Source organism: Aphis gossypii, chromosome 2, assembly GCF_020184175.1.
Source record: "Aphis gossypii isolate Hap1 chromosome 2, ASM2018417v2, whole genome shotgun sequence".
Taxonomy (NCBI): Eukaryota; Metazoa; Arthropoda; class Insecta; order Hemiptera; family Aphididae; genus Aphis; species Aphis gossypii.
Genome location: NC_065531.1, coordinates 6,246,580 through 6,260,374, shown reverse-complemented (window position 1 = coordinate 6,260,374; position 13,795 = coordinate 6,246,580). Strand labels below are relative to the sequence as shown.

Here is a 13,795-nt window from a genome sequence, read left to right as displayed (position 1 = left end):
ATGGATACCTGGGTAGGTATTATTATAAGGTGTATATATATATGATGGGCGACAAAGGAGCGGATATACCATGCGCGTAGCGACCGTGACTAATAATATTATTCCGACCGGGGTGCGACGGCGGTATGGCATAACGAGATCGTACGTATTTGTTTATTTCAATAGGAATATTATATAGGTGTCAAGAAAAAAAAAACTCGTATACGGGTCAAATCCCTCAGAATTCTTTAGCTCGCATAAGTGCACACAATCGTACGTTATAATATACGCGTATAACAATAATATACTAATGTATTATATTATACGTATATTTTATATATTATATACATAATATGTTATATCGCGGCGGATAGACGAGACTGCTCAGCACCTGGTTGCGACCAAACGGGCTCGCATTTTATTATGCATTAACGCGTTCTTTCTTCAACGACGGATTATGGCAAATATGCGGCTATAAGCTGCCTATACATATACATATATATATATATATATATATATTATACACCAACCCCACAAATAAGACGGTTTGTTTGCTCTTTTTGTATTCGAAAACCAATTGCCGAGCTCATGCACACATATATACACAACGCACAAAACATAACGCGTTTAGTGGGCGTATAATAATAATAATAATCGTAAAAAAGGCGGTGGTGCGTAAAAGGCCAATTTCCGAGGTGAAAAACCAGGTGTGAATGTCTCAGCGCGGTTCTGTAGCCATTCACCACGTTTACAGGGTTCGACTATTCCACCGCGGCAACGAACACACACACACAAACACACCCGCGATATACGTCGTATACAATGTCGCCGCGGGAGTTCATGTGCAGTATAATACATGTATGTATATATATTATATATATTATTGTATATATTTGTATTGTACTATCGATTTGCAAAGAAAAATGTACCGAATGTCACATATTAGGATTTCCTCCTATACTCAGAGGATTGTTAACGATGATTCGACTGTACTACATAGCTGGCTGCAGTATGTGCGCCGCTGCTGCACAAAACCACCGAAATTAATCGGGGTGTACGGCTATATAACATGTATATGTTTAACACGTAATGTGTGTAAATTATACGAATTTACAAAATGCAAATAGTTATTGGATATAATGATCGTACACATCTGATATTATTATATTGCAGAGACGACGGTGACGATTATGGCGCTCTAACGACGTGTAAAATGTTCGCACCAAGTGCGCACATTATGTATTATGTTATGTTCACGACGAATCGCTGAGAAAGGGAAGAAACTATATTACGCGATGTAATGTGTTCTATAAAAATAGATATAGGTACAGTTTTCTGACATAGAACACCGATACAACGATGCCGACAATATAATATTATTATAGTTGCAACGATCGCGTTATAGAAATACATTAAAAAAGACACAAGCTGGGGTGAATTTCAATTATTTTTATTTACTTGATAATGGAAAAATTCTAAGACGCTTTATTAATACATAACGATTTCATTTTGTTACACAATGTGTAACATGGACGTTAATTTATTATATACAATATATATTAGATGTAATAGTGTATTAGACGTGAAAAACACTTACTATAACTTTGTCCAAATTCAACTTAAACAACTTTAGAACACTTTTTGTTAATCAAATACTATACATTAATAAATTGCCTTCTATTATAAAATTATTATTTTAAACTGTATTCATAAGTAATACTGCTGGGCTATCTCTCGGTTAATTTTTACTTATATATTTAAGTGATGTTATAGATAAATTCTCCTCAAATAAGTAAATATGTGGAAAAAGACTCACCTTCCAGCAGTCCGATTTCTTCTCACATTCAGTAGCTTCGACGTCTCTGGGCACCAACTAAAACATAAACGATAAAAATTGAGTTATTAATAATGTAGAAGTTATTATATATAGATAGTTTACAGTATAATATATGAGTTTCTATATTTTTAAAAGGATGAAAGAAGAACCGGAGATGGCTAATGTTATATGATATTAAATCAAATATAATAAATATCACATATACGCTTCTATGCATACAATACATAATAATATATACCCTCCCCCGCTTGGGGAATTGACTGCAAGCCTAGAAACTCTACGGAGTCTGTAGGGAATTATATGTGAACATATATATGATATTCAATGTTAAGGGTCGGGGGCGTAGGAGTTGATTCCGAATATTCTGATGACAGAAGCAACAAACGAACAATCAAAGAAGTATCTTTTAATCCGTGTCGAGAACTCATAATAACTAAGATACAATAATAAATATTATATTATACATTTCCTGTAACGTTTGCGCTATTGGTATACACCGTTTACAAATTCATATAAAACGATGTGAGCAATAGTTATTCTCGTAGTGTTTACATGTTAATAATATTTAGTAAATTATAAAAATGTAATATTATTAATATAATGTATTTTATAGGTATTGAGCATATTAAATTATAAATGATTGGGAGCCTTATTCAGTCAATAAATTATGCTAACAGATTTTTCGCCAAACTACATCTAAAATACCAGGAAATATATTTTCTGGAAATGAGCAGAAAAATATTTACTCGGTGTTTCTACAGCAAATTAACTTATTGAAATAATACACTCGACAATAAAGAGGGCTAAAACTAACATTTTTTTAATAGAGATTGAAAAAAATACTTAAAATGTTATTTTGGTCCACTTCAACGAGTACATACTTATCCTAATGGTAACATACGTTGGAAAAACACCCTGTATATTTTATGTATTTAACTATACGTGTATATCGTATTACGTTGATTATATATCTTTTGTAGGGTCGCGAGAAACTTCTAGTTTGCAATAATTAACCAGCTCTATAGCTTGTGTATATGTACCTATGCAATACGCGTTGACGACGAGGCGTAATATAATTAGAAATCCTACGATTTCAAAGGACGAGTGAATTACTACGGTATACTACCAGTAGATAGGTACTATATAATAATATATATATATATATATATATATACAACAACAGAAAATAATATACTTAACATATACTGTATAGAGTACCAAAAATACATATTTTTCACTGCAAGGTCATATATAATATTTTCTGTTCAAAAGCATACATATAATATTTTATATATTATATTTAATAAATTATATGCGCCAATTTTTTTGTTACAAGTTGTATTTTTTAAATGAATAAAGCACAGTATATTATAGTTCTTGTATATATAGTTGAGGAGGGGACATCATATTTTTAAACAATGATTTGTACACATAATAACAGCAATAATGATATATTGACGAGACGATTTTTAAAAAAGAGTTGTCACGTCGTATTATAGGTAGTAATTATCACAACATTAATATTGATGTAGAGTATAACCACAAACCGGTAAAAATAATTCCGACGGATATACATGGGGACGTGTATAGTTATTCAAATTATCATCAAAAGGATCTGAATATCTGATATTATATATTTTATCGAAGACGTTTCAAATGGCAAAACTTCCGGGCGACAACGACCACGGGGACTAAGTTCCGACGGCGATTCGGGTGAATTCACGTATATGTAATATAATGGCTTTCGGAACACGTTAGAGTTGCCGGCGTGCAGTTTCCGTCCCCGCCAAGCCGTCTCAACCTTGGAAAACGAAAAACAATAGCACCGCGCTCGGTTTAATTGGCATTTGTCACTATATATACGTGTATACGTATATGGTATGCGAATACACACGCACGCTCAAATTAGGTCCCTTCTAAATCCCGTCTCGTTTTATTATTGCGACGAATTAATGAGAATATATATGATGCCCAACATTGAGTATATTACATATATAAACTATATTATTATACATCTCGGGCCGCAGCTGCACAGAAAGCAACGAAAACTTTTCTGTTGTTAGGAAGCAGTACATAGAAATTATATTATTATGTAGTATTATAGAAGAGTCTATGCACATTGCAATATATTACCTATTATTGGCAAACGGTTGGTGGATCGGGATTATATTATATGTAGCAGTATATGATTTACAGTTCGAAAATCTGAAAGTCAGGTTAAGACTTTTAGGATCGGTGTCGTTCTTTTTTTTTATTATTATTATTTTTGTGGCTGATAAGAATTATTATTCGCACATATATGATGTGGAGTATGGTGGTAAAATTATTATTGCGTTTATGTTTGTTTCAAGAAATTCTACTTCAGTGTATATCGCGGCACACCGGTTCAAAACTACTGATCTATACGTCAGAAGTCAGAATATATAATATAGCTGATTGAGCCTATGTGTAATTGATAGTTACTATAGTTATTTATACATATATATTTTTAAATATGGAAATTCAGAAGATTTAATATGCACGGCTCTCGTCAGAGCAATTCGATTCACCAAGTGGTATTTGAAAAAAAGGACTAATTAGCGTGTCGTTCCATTGTTGCTTTATTTATTTATTATTTTTTTTTTCATACCTCCCCGACTTGTTTTTAATTGGCATATAAATCAAAGAGAAGCGCACATCGGACATCGGAAACCGCGGTGAGGCAATAAAAATGCAAAAGCCCTCCCTAAAAAGTTACCCCCTCGGGAAATTCGCGAGCACAGCGATTTCACAGTTGTTTTTTCCCCTTTTCCGATTTAAAAACACAAAAAAAAGTTAATAACGACAATTTTTTTTTACAAAATTACAACCATAATTTATAAAGTATTTTTAACTATACGGATTTAATTCCATTGGTGTGGTTTTATGATCGCCTGTACACAATATCGGATAAAAATTCTTTAACATGTTTTACCACACGGCCTGTCTACCTTACTTATCTAAATCCAGATCATAGGTTATAGAAAAAATTGTATTTATACAATATAATACGATTTATAAACTTTTATTCGGCAACGTTTTTAATTATAATAAAATATACATTTTATAAACTTTAAATTATTGATAATAACATACGTTTATAAATTATAATATAAAAATTCGTATGAGATTATAATATAAAATATATTATATGTAACTCATTAAAATATGTGCTTAAAGCCAACTACTTTATACGGTTTTTATAGTTTTGATATTTTTATTTATATATTATTAAACGAAAACAGTAGGTACACAACGAACCGATATATAATGTCACATTCGTACATTTGTTAAGTAGTACATACATATATGAAATAGAATACAATAATAATAATAATAACAATAAACTGTATATAATGTATAATGTACTCTGAAGAACGATGAACGCGACGCTGCAAGGACATCGAGCGAGAGAGTCGGGAAATGGCTCGTAATAAAGGGACAAAATTAACTCGGCGGCGTAGATTCGTTAATGTTTTGTTTTTAGAGCGTCGCCCCCCTTCCACCTTTCGTTCAATCGCCCAGCACCGACGGGAACGCGTAAACTTTATAATAACATTCCAAAGGCTATTACGAAAGTTTCGCGCGGCACCGCCGCCGGAAGAGCTTTGTTCTCCTCAGATTACGCGGGACGCAACGTACTCTTTTGTGAACGCGAGAGGATGTATTATAGCAATGTATGTTGCTTAGTTAAGGCCGTTCGTGTTTCACCTGATAAATAAAAATATATATATTTATATACCCCACACAAACTGCAAAAGGGAAAATATTATTATCGTTATTATAACAACTACATGGTGAAGAAAAAATCGACAATAGTTCAAGAAATCAAATCATTCGAACAAAGTACATATCGCAACGGAGATATGTATAAAAGAAAAGTAAATACACTAATAAGTTATTACTATACTTATATAAATGAAAAAAATATTTTGATATTATTTTTGGTAAGTTGAATTGTTGAACTCGGAGTGCCGATTTTCAGTATTCTGAATGTAGCTCGAGCGGTGTGCAGTCTATTATTTCGTAATTCACGAACGACTATTATACTAGTACAACCGTATACATTTTATTTAAGTATTTAGGTTGTATGTTCGCAACGAATTTTTCAAAATGATATATTATAATACACTGATATTCGGGAAACCGTTTTACACTCCACCACTGTTTATCATTCGGATGTAATTCGATGATTTATATAATATTACTATATTAGATTAATAGGTACAAGCACACACATAAATGCATAACGTCATTCACCCCATCAGTACAATTTTCGGTCATGTGGCCTTTTTACCACATTGCAGTAAAATTGGATTAACGATAGATACCATAACGTCGTTAATTTTATGGCCGTATTTCTATAAAACCACAGCATTTCTAGTGAAAAAAAACTAAATTATTATATTATATTTATGTATACGTGTGCACGCATAATATTATAACGCACAAGTGCCATTATTGGGTCCGCGCATCCGTTGTCGCGCTGATTTAACAACAGTGTACGACGATATTGCATTAGATAAATGTTATGTGTGCGAGTCACTCGATTATTATATTTATTATTATTATAGTGCTGCAGCTGCGATCGATTATACAGACTTCACTTGCGTTCAATGCAAACGACATTACGTACGTTAGTTATCCTATTGTACATATTATATTATTGTATATATTATGTGTACTCGGTTTATTAGCACAATAAACGATCGAAAATGTAAAAGATAACCTAAACGTTCCACACATTTTTGGGGTTCGCACCACGTTAATATGCTACTATATTGTAATACATATAGTGAATAGTCATATATATATATATATATACACCTACTACATATATTATGATACTTTCCAATCCCAAACGCACATAAGCCACCGTAATTATTAACGATATTATTGTTTGACGATAAATAGAAATGTTTTTCAAGCATAATAATGTAAATTATTATTGTGTGTAATGCCACATATTGGATCGCAAGTATATAATATGCTAACAACAGCTGTCCACCAGATAAAGCATAAAAGTTCGAACGCCATATGAGAATATAATATTATATTATAGAGAAAGAGAGACCTATAGGCTATAATAGAACTATAGATACTAAAATATATATTAATAGTATATAATTCAGTATAATCTATCCCCGGAGTGATGCCTGCATGGCGACAGAAAAATCAGAAATCAACTTCGGCAAGGTCGTGTCACCCCCGCAGTTAATATATATATATATATTATTTTATATATATACACAGATAAACGCAGAGCAGTGATTATAATCACGTGCTACGTGTATTATAAGGGATGATACACACAATGCAGTTTTATATTGTACATATATATTATATTATATAAACGGGGCCGTAAATATATTTGGGTTTTATTGTAAACGAAAATCGAGGGAAAAGGGTATTATATGTATATAATATACAGTGTTGTTTTCGGGAGACAAATAAATTGTCAGTTTTTCTGCTGAATCGACCCCGGCCGGTCGCCGAGTCCACAGTCCCGCGCGGCGCACACCCCCACAAGTCATGACCCTCGAGGCTATACATATATGGATGGGTGTATATATTATATACATATAAATATATTGAGTATTATCTGGCCAGGCGGTGGGAACCCCCGGGGTAATACATATATATATGTACGATCAAATTAAGCGAACGCGAGAGATTTTCTCCTCGGTCGGGCAACGAAGTCGACACAAACGTCAGCTTTTCTATATGTATAACCATCCGGTCGTGCGTGCAGTGTGTATTGGCCTTTTGTGCGTTTCGCGCATGTTTAATGTATATAAGGTGCCGGCCGTTGCAGTCGACCATCTGTTCGCGGGCAGCCGGGGGCGAGGGTGACAGAATAGGGTTCGAAGGAATATTACATTTTCGGTTTTTGACAAAACGCGCAATAACATTGTATTTAATACGCGTAAATATAAGCCACCTCCATCGTCGGGCACTATGTATTTATTGTACGGCGTTGTATACACTAACAAGGGTCGCGATGGTGGTCTGGAATTTGTTATTCTTCGATGGTTTTCTAATTTCACGAACTGGTTTTATTATGCGTGTCACAAACATTCATAAATCAATCGTCCCAAAACGCACACGATAAACTCGCGAATAGTTCTCGGAAGTTAAGAGACACGACTACGGAGTAAAAGAAGACTTGTCTCCCGCGGTGGCCGATGGCCTTCGACGGCGTTGTGATGGTTTAAATATTATATTATCCGCGAAGTAGGAGCGAGTGAATACATTTTTGAATCAACCATACATATCCAATTGACACATTATACACGTTCAAATGTATTCCGTAAGGCGAATATGCGGGTGACGACGGACTACTATACACAATACAATATATAATAATATATTATAAAATGATATCGTGGCAAACCTCCTACCCCGACGTCCGGTACACAAAAAATAAATTTGAAAGCGGTCAGCGTGTGGTATAGAACTCGCGGGGTCACTGCAGGTGCTGTGCTCTATAATATATATTGCGAAGATTTCAACTACGACCTTGAAAACTATACACCATAATAAGTGCGCGTTCGAATTCACTATATCATCGACATCTTCTGATACAGTTTCAATACATAGGTCATAGAGAGAGACATTGCATTATTGTAAGTCTGTACATCAGAATGAGCGGAATGTTTACACCTTAAGTAAGACAATATATTGGTATATCCGAAACGACCTACTGCAACAATGCGATCTTGTGCATCGTTCGTCGTCGCATCTGTCGCTAAAAGCCGGATGCCATGATAACTCACGATACATAGGTATGTGATAGCTAATACTATTATATAACATTAAAGAGAGTTTTCACGCAGAATGTTAATACTATACACGCGAATGACGCGTCGAGAGCCATATCGACTCGACGAAGGAAACAAGCAACTTTATTTGGACGGTATCCAATTGAAAGGTTTCACTGGATTCACATGAAATATATGAGTATATAATATCGAAAAAACGCGAGGCGCCCAGACGTGACCAAAGCACAAAGTGATTGTAAAATTAGAATTTTCACGAATCTGTCATGAGTGAGATATCGCACAAATACATTACGAATATACGCGTACTATGTATGTTATATTGAATTCTAGATCATGCACGTCTATTATAAGAATGATGAGTATTATATTATATTGTACATAGATATGAGAAGAAAAATTATTTTGATAAAAACTGGACAGATGAGAAGAATATATTATTTCTGTTCCTATTTTTCATTTCGATATTGCACGCAATCCTGTCACCGAGTAAAATATTTAAAAATAACAAACGGTACAGACGGAGACGTGTGGCGACGCATTCGTTCAAATAAAATTTTGTTAATATTTCGATATATAAATGAAAATAATATCACATTCCATATCCATCTTGATTTCATAGATGAAATTCCGACATTTACTCTTCACAATTTTTTATATTCATTATAAAATGTTAAGGCAGTAGTGTCGTTTAGATAAGATTTTCATCAGCTAACAAAAATAATAATAATAACCATATTTACAACGACACCGGCTACTCGCAAAAGTCACTGTTACGGTGGCGTTCTGAACTGTATTACCGTACGACCGTTTGCCGTCGTTGTCGTCGGCCGACGTCATTAATTCGCGATCGGAATCGGCCAAAGGGGACTTTGACAGTAGAACCGCGCCATCACACAAACGATAGGCAATTACAATCAAAACGCAGTCTCATTGTAAAGTCATATTATACACACATATGCAAGTATATATATAATATGTGTTCTTGTGTGAACCTCCTCTTTAGCCGCCACGTCATTCAGCCGCCGTCTAGATATATCTATCTCTATCTTTCTTTAACAACCTATCTCTCTCTTTATTTCTCTCTCACTCTTTTTTCTCGCATACACTGTATGCATTAAACATGTGATAACTGATAATAATCGACAGCTGTCTGGGCGACGACAATAATGTGCATAAATGCCGATTAACATATTATGCACAATCGTGTACGCATTACAATAATAATATTAAATACTATTTATATACCGCCATATATATACTTGCAGCGAGTGTGTTCGTGTATCAAATATTGACTCTGTTTAGCGATCTCGCCGCGGTGTGAATGACTAATTGTTCCTTTGTCTACACAACCCGATCGAAACCTTTTTTCCTACCCCAATCATCCACCACCTGAATAAATGTATGTAATAATAATAATTATTATTATATTATAAGAATAACATGTTACCATCCCTATGCAGCATTTCCGCACGTTATTATCATCGGCAGTGGAGTGTGTTGCAAGTATATAATATTATTATATTGGATAATATATTTCACCCAAATGTCGTTTTAATACATAATAATATATCAGTACAGAATCCAACGGCCGCAATTTTTAATTGGAACAGTGGCGAATGCGGTTTTTTATTAAATTGTGGTCGATTTGTGCACCAAACAAAAACAATTAAAACAAACGTATTATTCCATAATATATTATAATAGTATAGGATACGAACACAAAACACACATACACACGCACGATAATTAAACACAAAGATATTATAAATAATATACATATTATACTGTATGTGTCGGTGTAGTTTTCGTTATTCGTCGAAATAGATCGTGGTGGTGTGAAGGGAAATCGCACGGTTTTAATAATAACGCGCGGGACGATATCCCCCTCCACCACTGAACGTGAAGCCGTATATTATTATGTATTTTAATAATATTAGTTAAATGCATGCGAAAAAAAAACCCAAATTTTTTTTTGAGTTAACGTCGCAGGAAAAATAAACGATCGTATTTACAAACACTCGCTGAAACGAAAACAATAATTATATTAATATATATACATATTAAATTATAAAATGTATGTACCTATCTGCCGTGAAACACATATACACGCCGCGTCATAATAATAATACTATAATATATTATACTTAATATATGTAATATAAAAATAAGACTGCTTGTGCACCGCCGAGGAGACCAATTAAACGCAGTTAAACGCGAGGCACAGCTATACAACAGGTATCTAACCCGACGAGATAATTACCCATATTCGTATATACATATAATATTATAGATACGTGTACACAACACACATATATTATATATTTACGGATAGACGACGATATAAAACCTGCGTTTCCGTTTCCTATAATACATATCATTATCATTTAACCGCGGAATAATTATAAAAGGCGGAACCTTTAACGGCAACTTGTCAATTTTTTTTCTATGACTCGTGTCGTTTTCCGCGGATGGACCACCGTCGTTCATATACGGGTCCGCGTATAAGATAATAGTTATAATGATATGCAGGCGGGTATTATAATATACCAACCGCGTCGATGATCTACCGATACACAGTATATTATCATTAGACATGCGCCTATAATATATTACTATAAATTTATAATATAGGCGAGATACGATCTGCCCGGGACCACTATAACAGTCCATGTCCTATGATATACATTGTAAGTAGGTATACCTATATTAGATTATTATTGAAGACGTTATTTGTTTTATCATTGCGTTACTTCGATCCGATGACGCGCTCTCTGCTCGTTGATCGACAACTCGCGGTCGTCCTCTGCAGCGTGTGTAAATCGCGTTCGTGGCACGACAGCCGAACTGGATAAACGTTTTATATAATAATTAGTTACAGGCATCGTTCCAGTAGAGCATGACGACAGTAGTTTAGTTTTTATTATTATTGTTATTATTTTACGTATATGATTCCGCCGTGAACAGTTTTACACGTGGACTAAACACTATTAGGAGGGCCGTAAAGCTTAAGTAAATATCTGTGTAATGCGCGCGCGTAGGCATGTGTGTATAAAACACAAAGGGCAGTAAACGATTAATTATTATCGCGTCGGCATTGCAAACATACATCCTAATATCGTATAATGTAAAATAATAATATCGTGTATCGAGCAATAAAAGTTCGTCGACGCGGGGCAGCGTATTATTAAATATTGTATTATATTATTATATACTCGCGGACAACCGAAATGTTACTGGTTATACTACACACACTATACTATTACACACATACATATAACATATCACGGTCACACAGAGTGCGTATTACTATCATTATTATATATATATATATATATATACCTGTTTTTATTACTGTAATTATCGTCGTTAAATTTTCCAACGTTTCTCCCCCGCCGAGCGGGCAACTAGCGTAGGTACATAAAACCATAGGAAACGCCAACCGACGGTCCCATTATGTTGTCGTACCGCGGATGGCGCGGGGTAGATCATCGTCGTCGTAAACTTTAAATTAATCAAATGAAATCGAATCATATTATATACACGACGAACGTGAACGTCCAAAAGTCGAAAACGCCAAGTATGTTTATACTATACTATATGGGGACCCTGGATCCGGTTTGTTGTTTTTACCCCGTTTACACGTAAACACATTACGACGAGGCGTACATAATACATTATAACAGGTAGGTACTTATATTATATTGGAGTCGTTTCGTTTTACGCACGCCGCTGCGACTTGGAGATCGTTACATTATAAACAGACACTAATTTTCTACATTTTACTCGGTGAAAGAACGAAAACCTAATTTTAAGAGCATCCTAAATTATTGTGGATTATACGTTAAATAAATATGTTTAGATATGTTTAGATTAATAATTATCTTTACATAGTTTCAAGTACTATTACTTATTATAATTTATAAGAGATATTTTTTAAATCTCGTTTTTTATAATTTTCCATAGCGGTTTTAATTTGAAACGACGCGTCGGGGGCATGGATCTAGTATATATTAGGCGCCCACAGTCCACACATATTATAATGTTATATGATATACAATATACATTATACATATATAGTATATACTATATAGATATATTCCTTGTATAAAGTCGTGACATAATTTAAGAGTTACGCGTCTACACTATACTATAGGATCTATGTACGGATAAATTTTATTTTTGTTTCTAGATATTATAATATAGTATATACATGTGTGTGTGTGTGTGTGTGTGTGTGTGTGTGTACATAGAAATGTCGTACGAGAGTTTTGCCAGCGCGGGAAAGTACGAGCTGAGTCGCAGGTGCGGCTCTCGCTGATGGGGTTTTAATGTTTTGCGGTCGGGTCACGCGACTTTCGCCCTCTCTTGGTCCAAAAACTTTGGAAATCTCCTCCTCTAAGCCGTGCTTACATATTATATACTCGTCGAACAATATTCATGCGTGTGTACAGCGACATATACTATGCTGCAGACGTGCATTAAAACAAACGATCATGAAATACCGAGTGAAATGAGTTGGTATTACAGTATTACACATAGATAGTGTATAATAATATAGTATAATAGCTGAATGTAATTATTACTATCATAAGTATTATCAGCATATTATCCCAGCCTCTACATATAATACATTATACGTTTAAACGTATACATATAAATACTAAATATTGATCTGAACGATAAGTACTTAACAATTAGGTATTTACCTAATATTCCATCACGTCAACATACATTATACGCAGAATAAATAAACTTTTTACTTTGCGGATAGGCCACCACTGCCATCACATATATAGTAAAATAGAAATATAGGGTGGTTCCATTTTCCTCCAAAAATGAGATACCGTTGTAATATAGCGTTCCATATTATATAAAAATATAGAGTAAGCATCACATTTTGCGCTTATCGGTAGATGATTACATTCTGTTCGCGTCTTTATTGACTACCGAAAAACGCTAATCTGTGTGACCTACAGCACTCATCACAGTTTATTATAGTTGATAAGTGATAACTTAATATTCTACCTTTGATTAAGCTTAATAAAGATACGTACATATAAAATACCGGCGTTTATGTAAATATTTTGGTATATATTTATATATTATATACCTACTATAATTTGTTATTTTATTTATTGGAGGAAAATGGCTACGGCCAAAATATAGACGTATCGTGTCA

At 34.1% G+C, this 13,795-nt stretch overlaps 1 protein-coding gene across 1 annotated transcript in view; it reads right to left on the bottom strand.

The window, feature by feature from the left end:
• The window catches only part of LOC114118974 (uncharacterized), a 106,560-nt gene that overhangs the window by 66,735 nt on the left and 26,030 nt on the right, over window positions 1-13,795 (bottom strand). Inside the window, exon 2 of the mRNA XM_050202398.1 lies at window positions 1,796-1,852. Within this exon, the coding sequence (XP_050058355.1) occupies window positions 1,796-1,852 (57 nt within the window). The remainder of the gene's footprint in view (window positions 1-1,795; window positions 1,853-13,795) is intronic.